Source organism: Musa acuminata, chromosome BXJ3-2 (assembly GCF_036884655.1).
Source record: "Musa acuminata AAA Group cultivar baxijiao chromosome BXJ3-2, Cavendish_Baxijiao_AAA, whole genome shotgun sequence".
Classification (NCBI taxonomy): Eukaryota; Viridiplantae; Streptophyta; class Magnoliopsida; order Zingiberales; family Musaceae; genus Musa; species Musa acuminata.
The window spans coordinates 378,948-395,064 of record NC_088350.1 but is presented as its reverse complement, the minus strand read 5'-3'; the positions used below and the strand labels follow the sequence as shown (position 1 = coordinate 395,064).

General features: G+C 34.4%; 1 protein-coding gene across 3 annotated transcripts; it reads right to left on the bottom strand.

Moving 5' to 3' along the window:
- Positions 1–286: 286 nt before the first annotated feature.
- LOC135630724 (transcription factor TGA2.1-like) lies at positions 287–14,514 on the bottom strand. 3 transcript variants are annotated; one of them, XM_065137884.1, is made up of 11 exons: positions 14,146–14,514; positions 11,274–11,377; positions 10,890–10,984; positions 10,600–10,797; positions 8,147–8,221; positions 7,957–8,016; positions 4,140–4,217; positions 3,982–4,033; positions 1,992–2,263; positions 821–1,069; positions 287–732 (listed from the first exon to the last, which is right to left on the bottom strand). In XM_065137884.1, the coding sequence occupies exons 4-11, from the start codon at positions 10,777–10,779 to the stop codon at positions 586–588; spliced, it is 1,113 nt and encodes a 370-aa protein (XP_064993956.1). In that variant the 5' UTR covers positions 10,780–10,797; positions 10,890–10,984; positions 11,274–11,377; positions 14,146–14,514; the 3' UTR covers positions 287–585. The 3 variants fall into 3 exon arrangements, with proteins under 3 accessions (XP_064993956.1, XP_064993954.1, XP_064993955.1); XM_065137882.1 differs by having other exon boundaries at positions 14,160–14,514; XM_065137883.1 differs by lacking the exon at positions 11,274–11,377 and having other exon boundaries at positions 14,160–14,514.
- Between the last annotated feature and the right edge of the window lie 1,603 nt (positions 14,515–16,117).

The window sequence follows — 16,117 nt, the reverse complement described above, 5'->3', positions numbered from 1 at the left end:
CTCAACGATTCATTCTATTAATTAATGGGTGAAATAATTATTTTGCCATTCATTTAATCATCAATTCCGCATGTGATGTCACATGTAGAGGAGATCTTTGTCAAAGAAGCGTCATAATTAAAAACGGACTAAATTATAAAAATATCAAAACTATAAAGACCCAAATGTGTGATTTTTAAAAGTTCAAGAACCTTGATGCCGCAATAGCCAATTACAGGAGTAATTAGCCCAGCAGAAATATGATCCTAACAGAACTTGCATTGGTAAAAGATGAGGAAGCATATAGTGGATCAATGCAAAGTTTTTTTTATTGAAGAGCTGATGCAGGTCTCTCATGACCCTATCCATGGATAATCTATAGACATTATTAGGAGACTCCGGAATGTGCAACTTAAACCGTGCAGAATAAATATTTAGTTACTAAAGCATAATACAAGACGAGAGGCTGGGATCTCCCATGGAAATATTACTTTTGAAATCGTTAGACGTTTCTTATGTCTAATTGACCAGATCGTAACCTCGAAGAAATGTGACGAATCATATTTGGACAAACACTATTTCTATGATCAAGTTGAGCATACTTGTTTATTCCTGTGGCCGAGCAAGCCACAGAGAGCTCAATGCACGGAGCCTCGAGAAATAGTCATGTATGGCTAGAAGTGCACGAGCAGACTGGCGAGTTGTTAATATGCGCTGCAGTTGTTGTAGTGTCTGCTGGCGCAGGTTGTCAGCCTGAAAACGAAAATAGATAGCTATATAAAACATAAATATAAAAAAAAAAAACAATAATTGATTGAGGCAGAGGTGAATCATCAAAAACCTGGCATAGAAAATTTTCGAGAGTCCCAAGTTTGCCCATGGCCATTGCCATCTGACCCATGTAATTCGCAATGTTCCCCGATGATCCTGCAGACCCAAGAGTTCCAGAAACCAAAGTTTCGGACAGCGACTGCTGTAGCACTTCCATCCCTTGCGAAAGAGCATCCTCTGCCTGCTGCGAGGATTGCTGCAAGTTGCATATCCCGACCAACTGCTGCTCGGCAAGAGGTTCCAAATGACTTGCAAGTAACTGCAAATGTAACACCCAGTTGGCACAAAGCTAAATAGGCAAAAGTAGATCCCCCAAAAAAATGCTGTAACTATTGCCATATACCAGATTAACATGCAAAAAAAAAAGAAACACGCTGCGAACATTCAGATGATTGAACCAAAATCCTTTGTGAATTCCAGATCGAGAAAGAAGCGTCGATACCGGATAATGAACAAACTGCAGATAGAATCATACACTTTTTTTCTTTTGTTTATTTTTTTATTTTGTAAGAAAAAATGTTGGTTGCACAACAAAGTCTACCAATGTGTAACAGAGTAGAAGTACATCTCTGCATAGAACTTGGAAAATGACATTTTAAATGTTGGAACTTAGGCTTCAAAGTAACCTTTTCAAAAGGTTAAACTTGCCAGGCCTGTGACTTGTGGCTAGAGAAAAGATTTCATCTGACAAGACAAATCATATGACAAGCATTTAACAAGAATAGTCTGAACCAATAAGTTTGCACTACATGTGGAAAACAATCTGAACTTGTATCTGCAGCATAGATGAACCTTGCTCGATAAGTACTCCAGAATTCAGGAGAACCATTGGAAAGACTAAAGAGAAGAAATTTTATAACACCTAAAGCTATGAAATTTTAAATTTCAGAATGAAAATATGAAGTTAACAGAATTTAAGAGTAGGATCACATGTAATGTGGAAAGCACACAATAAAACAGGTAACTTAGAAAAAGATGAGATTCTAGGGAAAAGTTCACTAAATTTAACTACAAAAACCACCATTTTTTAAATTTATAAGGCTTATCGCTTTTTCATGCAGCGTATTGTATCTTTTATGACAATCTCCAAAATTATCTACAGGTTTCCCTATTGGACACAATCAGTTATTTCTATGCTGTAAGCAACGTAGGAAAAGGACACTGAAACAGAAAAATTGCACCTTCAGGAGCTCAGATGACCGGAAGCCCCCCAGCCACAGAAAACACCTCTCTGCAGGCATCATCCACATTCCCGAGAGGATATGAAAAACATCTGCCTTGGCTGCCACACTCTTGATACGAAAAAGTTTATCATAATGCTTCATAACATCATCAACAATGACTCGAAGAACATCATCACTAGAATGTGAATTTGCTGCAGCCCTCAGCTCTTTAGCCTGCTGGTTTTGCTCTTCCAGCCAACGTGCATATTCCATGTCAAATGCTAGAGCTCCTGCAGGTTTAATAATAAAATATTTAACGAGTACTGACATGGTAATGTTCAAACCATATCTAATGAAACTAATATGGGCTATGTAGCAAAATATCATGTTTTTTCCCCTTATTCATTTGGACTTAATAAATTTAACCACCAAAGAAACCACAAGCTCTGAATATTCCATCAAAGGGTAAAGACTAGCCAGGTTGGTAGAGGTGTATCATCAGCCCTACCCAGGTAATGGAACTTTCAACCAAAGCCCAAATCAACTGCACTTGGAAAAAAAACCTTTTTTTCCCTTATAGCAAATAATTAATTATAATAATTTTACAACCTGCACTTAAAGATGTATCATCAACCCTACCCAAGTAATGAAACTTTTAACCCAAGCCCAATTCAACTGCACTTAGAAAAATATCAAGCTTTTCTTTCCCTTGTAACAAAGAATTGATTATACATCTCATTTGGACTAAATAAATTTAGCAAACAAAGAAATCATAATGAGCTAATTATCAAGGGTAAAGACTATGCAGGTTGATTGGGTAGACAATATCATCAGCCCTAACCAAGTAATGAAACTTTCGACCCAAGCCTATTCCAACAGAGTCAACATTCAACACAAACCAACCTAACTTCAAATTCAGGATATCAGTTTGGAAATCATGTTTGATCAGATTGGACTGCTTCAGATTAACCAGTCAACGATGGATAAGGACAGAAACATTCTAGAAGATAACACTGATGAAAAATTCAAATTTGGAACATTAAAAAAATTAAAAAAAAAAACTGAATGATATAATATCTAATTGCTTGTATTATCCAAAATTCAAACTTGCTAGACAAGGAAACAAGATGGTACTGTAAGTTCTACAAACATAGCAAATCATATTACATTTGAATAATAAATCATAACAAAAATACCGATAGACCGTAAAAACAAAGTAAAGAGGAAAAAAAGAGGGATAAGATCCTGTCAAAGTTAGTTGGATAGAAGAGTTGACTCCAATATCTGAATCTTCTGGGTAGAAGATCCATCACTCCCAGAAAAAGACTAACTCCAAGAGAGAGCAGTTCCAAGGTTGGAGGAAGAAGAAAGGTGTTGTGACAACTTTTGGGACTTGAGAATTAGGATTTAGGAAGATGAAATGATGAAATTTGACTTTTTTAATTAATCTGCATATATATATATATATATATATATATGTGTGTGTGTGTGTGTGTGTGTGTGTATAGATATTGTAAATGAGTATATACTGAATCCCATAATTGAGTATATACTGAATCCCATGTAAATGAGCATACATGTAAACCTAAGTATAGATGTATAAATCTGGATGAGGTTGCCTTACACCACAACCCAAGGTCAGCCTCCATTTTTAAGTCAGTTTGATTTGCTTTATCCAAACCTAATTTAAGACTCTTGAATTACGAAGTATAAAAATTCAAACAAAAACTGCTCATTGGTCAAGTTGATTTAAAGGTTTACACACTTGAGTTGCAGCATTATATGCATGATCCTCCAAAAACAAAGGGAATTTGAAAAAGATATTTAATTTTTTTAAAAAGAAGTTATTTTCTAAATACATCTAACACTGCCAACTACATAATCATGCAAGATCCATGATAGTTCACATATCATCCCCATTTAAAAGATCATTTTATGTTTGAAGGCAGATTGCCCATATTAATAAGACATATCTCAGTGAATGAGATTAGAGATTCTTATAGTGTACCATTTCCACCCATTGAATGTGACTGATCTCCAGAGCTCGAAATGAAGATGCCCTAGACAAGCAATGATCATGTAATGAAGACCAAATATATTAAACCTGTTCAACAGAAATGCAAACGGAAAGATCAGATACAGTTGGAAATAATAATAGTTCCATACCTGTTGGCGAGCTCGCTGAAGCTCTTGTTCAAGTTTATTGAGCGTCAAATTGCTACTCTCTAGTTGTTGAATGTATGCCTAATGGAGAAATAACAGCATTTGTTCAATAATGCAGCAACTAACTATGGTTAATGGACAGTTAATCCAACTTCCAGATGAAACAAATACCAGAAATTAAACATTAACACCTAATACCTATGTTTAAAATTACATCAGCATATGCAAAAAAGAAAATATGTGAAACACTGAATCTAACCATGTCCGCTATTTGACAATTTTGGTTGACTAGACTTAACATGGTTAACATAAATGAGTATACATGTCAAGATATTGAATGATAATGTTGGACAGATTTATGCGGTTGATATTTCATCTAATCTTGATATGAGGCATTAAATATGATATTTTGGTATTATAAATTCTTTTATAAGAATAAATCATTTTTCATGGTACTTTTATTAAAATTTTCAAATTTCTTTATGAATTCTTTTTTGTTCTTTGTTTTTCTCTTTAAGAGCTTCTTGTTATAGCTGCTATAGCTGTGACTTCTGCAATTACAGCATTGTAGAAGCATTTCATGCTGTCAAGGAAGTGTCCAATGCTCAATCTTTTTCTGAATTTCATGTGTTATTGGGATTTAAGTCATATCACCCTTAGTTCTAGATGAAATTCATTTTTTTTCTGCTTCTATATATTCCAATTTTGTAGCCCTAGAGAGTGGACACCGATTTCACAATTTTTATTCCATTTTCTTAAGTTTCTACCCTATTTGTTAGCCCTTTTTTAGGAAACTCAAACTTGTTTTGGGTTGGGAATGAATGAAATTTTCTTACGGTAATATGGGAAAGAATTTGGTGGTACCATTGGACTGTTAATTTGAAATCCTATATGCTGATACTTTTTGGACATTATTACTCCTATTTGGCACACTTTTCATAATTTCCTCAAAGTATGGAATTGGCTTAAACATATCAATTTAGTATCTTCTTCGAAACTAGCAACTTGACAAATTTATTTCTATGAATTTTCCTTTTGTAAACCCTACTCTCTGAAGCGAACTTTTCTAGACTTGACCCTTGAATTTCCCTTAATTATGTACCCTAAATTGACTCCAGAGCTTTTGGATAAGGTAAGTGGTGTGATGTTCACTTTAGAGTATTTTATTATGGTTTTATAATAAAAATGTAAGGTTATTATCAAACCTTACTTTGATATGAAATCTAAACTCAATAGATTGAGCAAGGTATATTGGATATGGATAGAATACTTACCTATGGTCGTATACCATCATTATATATTAAGGAAAGAAATAATAAAAAATAAATGTTGATCTTTATTTTTATTAAACTATATGGTCCAAGACTGTCCCTTGGTTAAAACCCTAAATGTTTATCAATACACACTGGTCAAGCCACCATTTGAAACATTGATACTGAGAATTTGTCTTCTTAATAACAATGTTATGTAAAGATGATGAATATTTTGATATTATAGCTTGATAAATTATTCCCTAATATGATGGATCAAGGATGACACCTTGTTAGCTATGCTTATATGCTAAGTTCCTTAATTTTAAAAAATGCTATGAATGTTCCAGGCTTACTTTTAGTATATCTGTCAAAAGTGGGAAGACTTGTGCATGCTTATGCATTCAAGATATTTTGAGTATGCCTAAACTCTACATTCTGCAAGAGGAAGCTTTGAGTGGTGACATTTGACCATTAGTTGAATGTGTAATCCTATACAGGTGATACTTTTGGAGAAAAATGGAAATATATCTGAGATTGGGCAGGACAATACTACCAGAAGTACTAGTCCATATGATTTTCGAAAGTGACAATACAGGTGGTACTTTTGGAGAAATATGGAAATATATCTGAGATTGGGCAGGACAATACTACCAGAAGTACTGGTCCATATGATTTTCGAAAGTGACCTTCTGAGATATAACTTATATGCTAATATCATAGTTGCCCCCTTACATGTAATCCTTGACACAACAAGTGTAGTTAAGTCTACTAAGAATGCCTTCTAAAAGACAGGACAAAATCCTTGTGTTTGGTGCAAGGTTTACGTACCGGTCCGATAGCATACTGGTATGTGGACCGCCCGCTATCGAGTGGAACGCTCAATATCGCCCCGTATCGGATGGTAACGGTCAAAATTTCGACCGTCACCACCTGGCATAGCTCGGTAACAGTCGATTTCGATCGTTACCGCTCAGCACAACTCGATAACGGTCGATTTCAATCATTACCGATCTGTAACAGTGCTCCAACGGTCAAAATAGTCGTTAGAGCACTTTCTCATGGGTTTTTAAACTCATCTTCTCCCTATTTCACTCCATTTCACTTTCATACTCTTTTAAACTATCTCAAAATCATTTTTTCTCACATTGACACTCTCCTAAAATCTACAAAATAACGATTTATGAATTGACAATTCAAATGATTTTTCTGTAGATATTTAAATATTTACAGAAGAACAATCCGTAACGGACAGAAATACAAACCTTACACAATACTATTCCTCAAAGTCCGAAAAAGATATGTGATTTTTTTCTTACCTACTTTACATTGGTTTTGCTAAACTTATACTATTACTATATTTATTTCTAACTTAAAAACCCTATCCTAACTTTTCTTTTATTTTCAGATATTTTCGAAGGATTTTACATCTAAATTAGGTGTACCGCTCGGTATGCTCTAGCATACCGCTCGGTACACAGTACCGTACCATATCAAGCTCGGTACACAGTACCATACCGTATCAAGCGAAGCTCAAAACTCTAGTATGGTACGAAATTTCAATCCTTGGTTTGGTGCATGACTAGCCCCCCACACACACATATATATAAACCCAAAAAAGAGCTATTATGTGTAGCGGTACAATGGGGACCTATTGCATGCAGAATCGAATCTTGGTGCATGACAATTACTACCCACAATAAGATTAGCAAGATCCTGATCAAGATTGGAGAATATTGTCTGGATCAACAGAATAAGGCATGGAATGGACCCAAATAAATCAAAGATCAGTGCTGTTTGAAAATTGACACTAGCTAATCCTAACTTTCTGATTGATAGAAAATGGTTGTAAATCCTGACCAGAACTTGAAAATACTAGGAACTTGGCAACAAATAGACCATCTGGAACATCTGATTGATAGAAAATGGTTGTAAATCCTGACCAGAACTTGAAAATACTAGGATCTTGGCAACAAATAGACCATCTGGAACATATTGAAAGCTAGTCAGGATTAGCTGAGAATCAACTGGATCATTTAGGAAGAAAATTGAATTAGATACAGTTTCGATCACTTGAAATTAATTGTCATGGTCAGATAAAGTATAGAAAGGCAACATGAGCAACTTGCGCGAGCACAGATTTAATGGATAATTTGACTTGATATAAAGTATGGCGTATACTTAGGGGTAAGGTTGTGTACATAGACCCTGCATTGGCAGGTGTATGATGTACCTATGTCCTAAACAACTTCAACCTAAGACTGCAAAATCAATTAACCAACTCAAGTAAGCTTTTCAGAATGGACAAAATGTTTCTATTACATTTCTTTCAAGAGATACATGTGTAACAAAAAAAATTGAGCCTCCTGATCAGATTAAATCTTTAGATCTCATTCAAAATATTGGAGAATCATGTACTTCAAAAGACTCGAATGGCCTAGAATGACCATCTACTGCTAAGTGGCAAAGATACTCACAGAAGTAGTATTTCAAGTGATGCATTTGGCCAAAATTAGAAGTGCCACGACTTGCAAAAAAAAAGGTAACAAGAAGAAAAATAACAGACTTACTTTCTTCTTTAACCGGCTTTTTCTGGCAGCTTCCCTGTTTTGAGCAAGTCTACGAAGTGTCTGTAAAATAATATAATTTGTTATAATCAAGCTGCATTCTATTGCAAGAGATGTACTTAATGGCCTACAATTAGCTGTAATACTGCAGAAGATTTATTGCAGATGCGAGGCAATGCTATTAAAACCCTACCTTGATATCTGATTTATCCTTTGATTTGTCACTTGAATCAGAAGCTGCAACATCTGCAACTTGCCTTTCTTCAAACTAGACAAATAGAAAAGCATCTGATATCAATGAACTGATCATAAGTTAAGGCTCAGATCAAATCTAATCTCTCCACAATGTTACAAGGAAGATGAGGGATCCCCAAGGTTGATACTGAAATAGAACAAACAGATATAATTCTGAAGTGCGATCAACATAAAGCATTGTTGGGATTAGCAACAATCTTCTTTTTATAGAACAAGAAGATAAAGAATTGTTGGGATTAGCAACTATTTTACGATTCCTGAAGCCAGTGTCCTGGGAGGGCAAGGAATCCTATTACAAAAAGGAGTCCTAAGAAAACCCTGGAAATTAGAGTTGGGTTCTTCTATAAATATCATATGTATCTCTAAGTTTTGATAGGAGAGAGCCAGAAGTGAGAAATACTTTGAGTACTTCTAAGTTTCTTTCTAAGGTGTCGAGAAGATACTCTAAGGTTTCTAGAAAGGGTGAGAGAAAAAAGTATAAATTCCTCGATGTTTATATGAGAGGGTGTATAAAGAGATTGTGCCTGAGTGGAGATAACTCAAAGGTGGATTTCACATGGTGAAGAACTTGGTTTCCTCCATGGATGTAGGCGGGATTTGCCGAACCATATTAATCTTGTGTCTATTTACTAATATGTTTTTTATTTATTGATCTCTAGGTTTATTCTTTTGGTTTCCATTTTTTCCTCCCTCCCAACAAGAATAATAGATAAGAATACCATGGAAGACAAGACTCAACAATGAAGAATGTCATAATAATGATAACTAAAGATAACAGTTGGAAGTATGAGAACTCATCCCCAGAGACATGTACTTTTATATCAGCAAATTTATTGCTTCAGTCACGAAACGGAACATACAAACCAATAGAAAGAAAAACCAAGGAAATCCACAACCGATTGAACAATAAACTAAGCTATGCAAGTCATGCAATGCATAAAGTTACAATTAAGGAAATATACTAAACACAGAGCAACACCTTGTATATAGCTTAGGGGCTGTCCATTATAATCATCACTGCAATAGCATTTCTGATTATAAAATTCAGAAAGTGCTGGTGCAGTGATGTTTATAGATTATTATAAATTTATAATCATCACTGCAATAGCATTTTCTGAATTTTATAATCGAGTGCTGGTGCAGTGATGTTTATAGATTATTACAATCTTCACTGCAATAGCATTTTTTTTTTATAATCATTTGTTTCTCAGGCTGACTATCCTGGAATACTGAAGGATGTGTGATTTCTAATACTCCATATAGCTGAAATCATATCAGCTTTTGTTTTATATCTGTATAGATCCACTCTCCTAGTGTCATAGTAAAAAAGATCACATGAAACGTTGTTGCTAGAGCCAGGCAAATGCTGGAACCAACTTAAGTGGGACATGACTATAACACTACAAACCTATCCTTAAAAAAACTGGAATACCATGATTTGCATCTGGACCATAGCCTTAAATGTTCCACATTCTAAGTATGGTGATTTAACTCAGGTTTTGCATGACATATCATACAACAGTCATAGTCAGACTTCTATGGGTGGCATATGCAGTCCCCTCAATTTCCTTGAAAGGCTTATCCTTGGTAACCCACAGAAACAGGCTATCATGGAGTTCAACTAGACATGCACACTTTACACATGGAAAATATTTTTTCATATCAATGCACTAATAAAAAACAATGAACTAAACCATGGGTTCCAGATAAGCTTTCAGCTCTAATATTCCTATATCATGGTTAAAAAAATAGAATATCTTAGAAATGCTTTTTTTCTTATTATTACTAATTTCCATTGTGGAACAACTTAAACATGACTGAACCTGAGCCCAACCATACCAGGACTTAAGTGCCATAGGGTCAAATCTCGAAGACAATATGCTTAAATGTCACACATTCATGAGTCACATACAATATTCCACTTGGTAGAAGCTAGAGATCATCTCAATTTTGTGAACTAAATAGGTGTACAAGTGTTTTCAAGCATTTTAATTCCACTAAGTGGCAGTGGAATGATAGGCTGTGCCATTTGACAGCACCGCAAAGTATTCAGCGCTTGAATTCGACAACTTGCTGAATTAATCCATGTTGTTGAAACTTACATCCTTGAGTGCAACAACTATTTATCATCGATCACGCTAGGATGTATCAATACACCCTCAGTACATACAGGACCCCATATGAGTATTTGGGAGGACCAGTATCGTATTCTTGAATTGATATCATTATCATCAATCTGTCACAGTGTAGCAGTCCATGGAGATCAGAGTCGTATATGAGGTAGATAAAGTATAAACCACAAAAGATTAGGTTCCCAGCAAAATGATAAGAATATCGAAGTGCTAAACAGTAAACACCATATGAGTAACAGTGCTGAAGAAAAAAGACTACCGTCTGGTACTTTTCATCAGTGTCGACATCGGTTGATGTATCAGTCCAAGGACTAGTATCTGCCATGGTAGATTCTCCCCAGTTCTCAATGTGAGCACTGGATGAAGACAACAGAGTATGTTGATGTGCCTTCTGAATTGTCACTGCCAAAGTCCCAGCTCTTTTTGCTAGCAAAGTCATCCCAGATGAAGCAACAAGCTGCAATCAGATAAAGGATCAATTGTAGCTGAAATTCTTTTTAGACCAATAACATTAATAAAGGCACTCCAAAAAAAGTCGTCCTAACTCACACTGTCATAAACACCAAATTGAAGAGGATCAGAGGCAACAGAGAGACCACTTGTTTTAAGATTGAGATTGCCTGACTTTTTATTAGGTAAAGGATCTGTAAAGAAGATTGAGTAATAAGTCTCTGATTATGTTCTCCAAAATATGCAGAGAAATAGATAATAGTAGCTGAAATAACCCAAATTTAGAACTATAAATAGTAAACCCACTTAAAATTTTAAGGAAATTTCCAATGGGCTATTTTGAAAATTATTTATATTTTGATATAAAAAGGGCCACCTAATTACACTAAGGTATTTTGCAATTTAGAATTATTACAAAAAAATGAGGCATAAAAGTGCCACATGTCAAGAATCAAGATAAATGACTGATTAAAAGTTACACACTTGTGCTTAGATCCGTAGCTTCCTCTATTTGAAATATATTAGACTTTTCAAGTGTCCCAACATTAGAACCTCGAGAAGTATGCAGAATATTTCCTTCTGTGGTACTGAGGCAACAAGAAACATTCAGTTACAAACAGATGGAAGAGAAAATGTTGTCAGTTAAAATATAGTTGTAGCAGATTTAGCATTACACAGTTACCATATGGAAAACATACTAATATGAAACCACTAAATTTAAAGTAATTAAGTACCACAAAACATAATTATATGATTGGTCTTCTTGAATTAGAGAATAAGCTGATATCCTATAATTTGGTATGACAGCAAAGACAATCTAAACTGATAACCACAATGTCAAAGCACTCCATCAACAATGCATTGAAGTCCAGACAAAAACTTCAGCAGTTGCAAGCGCTACAACTTGTACAACAGTTGAACAGGCTCTAACACCTATTTTTCCCTGTTATGCATATTTTTAGTGTTTACTGAAGACCTAAACAATTTCTAGGATCAATCTAGAGAAGTGTAAACCAAGGTATGCAATTTCGAATATTACCGCCCGATACGGACAGTACGTACCAGTCCATTAGTTTACCGGTACACGGACCGCCCGTTACCGGACGGAAATATATATATATATATATATATATATATATATATATATATATATATATATATATATATATATATATATATATATACATATACATATATATATATACATATACATATATATATATACATATACATATATATATACACACACATATATACATATACATATACATATATACATATACATACATACATATATATATATACATATACATACATATATATACATACATATATATATATACATACATATATATATATACATATATATATATATATATAAGGCGACGTTGCCGAAATATATATATATATATATATATATATATGTATGTATATATATGTATGTATATATATATATACATATATATATGTATATGTATGTATATATATATATATATATATATATATATATATACCGAACGATATACTGCTCAGTATACAGTTTCGTACCGTACCGAGCGAATTATCACGGACAAACTTCTAAACAGGATGTTTGATGTAATGGTTATGTATGTCCATGTCTTTTGGTATGTTCATGCTTTGTACAACATATAGAGGGACAGTCGAAGGCTTAATAGTCCCATTTTAGTTGGGTTGATGACCGCTTTAGGCTTGTAAATAAAGGTTGTGTCATGTTGACACTTGTGAGAGATTTTCGGTCTGTAATGGATCATTTTGACTCTTTGTTGTGCAACTGTTCAGAGCTTGTAAAGTTTGTTTGTAATTTGCATTGTCTATGAAGTGTTTTCGGAAATGTTTGTTTGTGGATCCCGAATGAGACGTTTTCTCTAACCCGTTTTCTCTTTTGTGGGTCCTAAGGGACCATGGGAGGCTTCGGGGAGGCTGACCTTTGTAGACGGACACGTAAGGATGCCGCATAACTTAGGCAAAACCAGCTAAGTCCATGACAGAACATCGAAACTCCGGTATGGTATGAAATTGCATACCTTGGTGTAAACAATAAGTTGAAGACTTCAGTCTACTAGAAACTAACATGTCAGCATTAAATTAGTAGCTAGTCACATTTTATAGCTCTCTTAGAGGTTGTTTGGCAGTAGGAAACATGACAAAGGAGAACCAGATGAAGATATAATAAAACCTAAAATCTTGTGCCACTAGAAATCGATTCAACCACCAAAGCAACTCTTTTGCCTATGACAATTGACATTCAAGAGCAACCAAAAAGTATGATAGCGCAGCAAATTCCTGAGCATCATGTAAGTTTTCTGCAGACTGATTTTTGGGGAACGACAAAAAACTACTATGAGAAAAGAACATGAAGCTTCCAGAAGTGATATTGGGTCAAATTGCTCACTCCAACATGCATCTAGATCACTTTTGAGTTTTTTGCCATGGTTTCCATCCTAGATTACGCTATATCAGTCAAAGATAACAACATTTCAAAGCAAATTTGATGTCTTTTCTGTTGTTTATACAGTAAAAAATGATGATTACCATGCGTGTCAAGAGCATCCTAATTTTGACAATTTTGAACTTGCCAGAATGACTCCCAAGTTTTTCTTTTCTTTCTTTTTTGATCAAACCATGATTGTTGACTTTGTATTTTTTTTTCCTCATCATCAAGTGTTAGACATACATCTATTAAAACCTTCTCGTTAGTCAACTACATGCACAAATGTACTAAACTACTCACTCCAACTCTTCATGGTGCAAGAACATATTTTATTTCCCAAACGCAAGGACATCAACAATACATTAAGAGCACTAAACTGTTATTCTCAACAGTACAAACGCTCATCATAGCCAGGGAAAATATATGACGTCATGTCAAAGTTACTATGTAGAGGATTGATTAGATTTTTCATATCCCTTGATGAGATACTAATTGCTTGATTGGATACTGATTAGATTGTCTTTGACCCTATAAATAGGGTTCCAATGACAAGAATAAAACATGCAAGTTTTCTTCCTCTTTCATTAATAATAATAATAATAATAATAATAATAATAATAATAATAATAATAATAATAATAATAATAATAATAATAATAATAATAATGTTAGAAGAGAAAGAGAAGAAGAAAACTTTTATGATCATATGACACCCCTTTTATATATAACTTTAACAATAGCCCTGGAATTCGAGTTCCCCAAACAGATGCTTAATTAGTTCCATATGTAATAGATATCATCAAAGAAACAGAAAGATCGCTTCCTTTTAGTCTCGAGAAAGGCAGCACAAATTAGAGCATGAAAAGTGAAAACAAGCGATGCAGAGAGCTAAATCATTCAAACCAAGCTTCGCATACGCTGGGTGAGCCACGGTGAGCGAGGAAACGAAGCTCGGCATTCCGACAACGGCCTCCTTAGCATCTTGTGGACCACCTCCACCCTTCCTACTACTCCCCATCCACTACACCGCCAGCATCTCCACCGCCACCAGAAGAACAACAAACGACCGAATAAACCCTTCAAATCATTAACGAAAAGAACTCCACGACAAGGTAGGGATGCCCGGGAGCAAATTCAACCAGGAGAGCAAAGGTCCAACGAGAACCAATCCGAGTTCGATAATGCTCCGAATCCGAGGGGTTTGTCCTCGCTCTCGCACGCGCACAGGGGGATCAAGACTCGTTCGTTTGAGGGGAGGGGGAGGGGGAGGGGGTCGCCTCCTTTCCCTCTCTTTGGACTAACTGAAGTAATGAAGTCCATCGCCTTCTATATATATATATATATATATATATATATATATATATATATATATATATATATATATATATATATAATATATATAGATATGAATCTTTGTGAAAATTATCACAATCCGACCCCCGTTGATCGATCGATCAACTGTTCGGCCATAAATTTTATGACTTCTTATAAAAATTAATTGCAATTACCATGTTGAAAAAATTATATTTAAGGTTTTGAAATATCATTCGATGTATTTTTATATTCAAAGTATTAATATGATGATGTATTAGACTTATTTATCAAAAAAAATTATAGGAAAACTTTATTTGACATAATGTTAACTAACTTGAGTGATAAATCATCGGGAGGTCGGAATTGTTCGAATTTTATTTTTTGAAATCATATGAGCTTCAAAAAATATTTTTAAAGATAAAAAAGATCTGATGAAGTTACGAACCTTTTGTTTCCATACTCAATGGGACTAAATAGTCTTATCAGAATCAATAAAAAGATTTTAAATTATGTTTAATGAGATTTTAAGTTTTGTATCGACTAATATTTAAAATATTTTTACTGCTGTCCAGTCTTGAAGTGACTCCTGTTTTCCACCTCCAATCACAAGAAAGATGAGAAGGCAACGCATAAGCATGAGGTGCATAAAGTATTGGTTTCTCGTAGATAAGAGTTCAACAGTGACAGTGATGACTAGGGTTTTTGTCTGGGGAAGTTTGGGTTCCTTTTTCCTCTCTTTTGTTGGGTGGATGAGTCAGCTGGTGATGTTCCACCGATTCTTTTAAAGGGAAGTCGTTTTCCCAATCAGTATCTGGTATTTGTTTATTACCCTCCATATCATTTCATATTATTATCTATTAGGTTACAACATACTTAGATAGGAAGGCACCGCATCTCGTATCATCTAGTGCTTAGAAGATATCAATTTCGATGTATCATTGGCCATTTATTTGGGTGAACCGGTCCTTGTTGGATTTGAACAAAGAGTTCTCGGTCATCTTTGACCAGAAGGATAAGGATGTGATGATAGGATATCAACGAGATTAATACTTTGATTATTGATAGTAAGGCGTAAGGATTGAATATCGCATTCATTATTTATTATTTATAAAATAAAAAGTTAGAATCAACTTATGTATCATGATATATATAATTAATTGGATTATTATGCACTGATTAGTGCTTATGATTTTGACATGTATCGACAATGCTCGATATACTTTTTTTTATTATTCTTTATGAAATTGAGAGGTACAAATCCATATTTGATTCGGTGTTTTGGTACCTAGGGTGTATTTAAAATGTCATTATATATGTTTTGTATTTTGTTTAACTTAGTAATTTGTTCATTCTTCCTATTTATGGGTCCAATAATAAGGTTAACAATATTTATATTGACTATAATGTGGTTGGAGTTGATCCTAGGAAGATTTGTCTATCTTAATACTTTCAAGTTTATCAAAATATAATTATCACAACAATTCGACTAAAATAATATGTATAAGGAGTAAGCAGGAATTCGATTCGTTATTTTTAAATCAATATCTTTATCAATAAGACT

Excerpts from the sequence above, each read along its gene's own strand:
- LOC135630724 (XM_065137882.1), bottom strand. The coding sequence starts at position 14,260 with ATGGGGAGTAGTAGGAAGGGTGGAGGTGGTCCACAAGATGCTAAGGAG. Across the intron at positions 11,378-14,159 it reads CTCACCGTGGCTCACCCAGC|TACCACAGAAGGAAATATTC; the intron begins GTATGCGAAGCT and ends TTGTTGCCTCAG. Across the intron at positions 10,798-10,889 it reads AATTTGGTGTTTATGACAGT|CTTGTTGCTTCATCTGGGAT; the intron begins GTGAGTTAGGAC and ends ATCTGATTGCAG.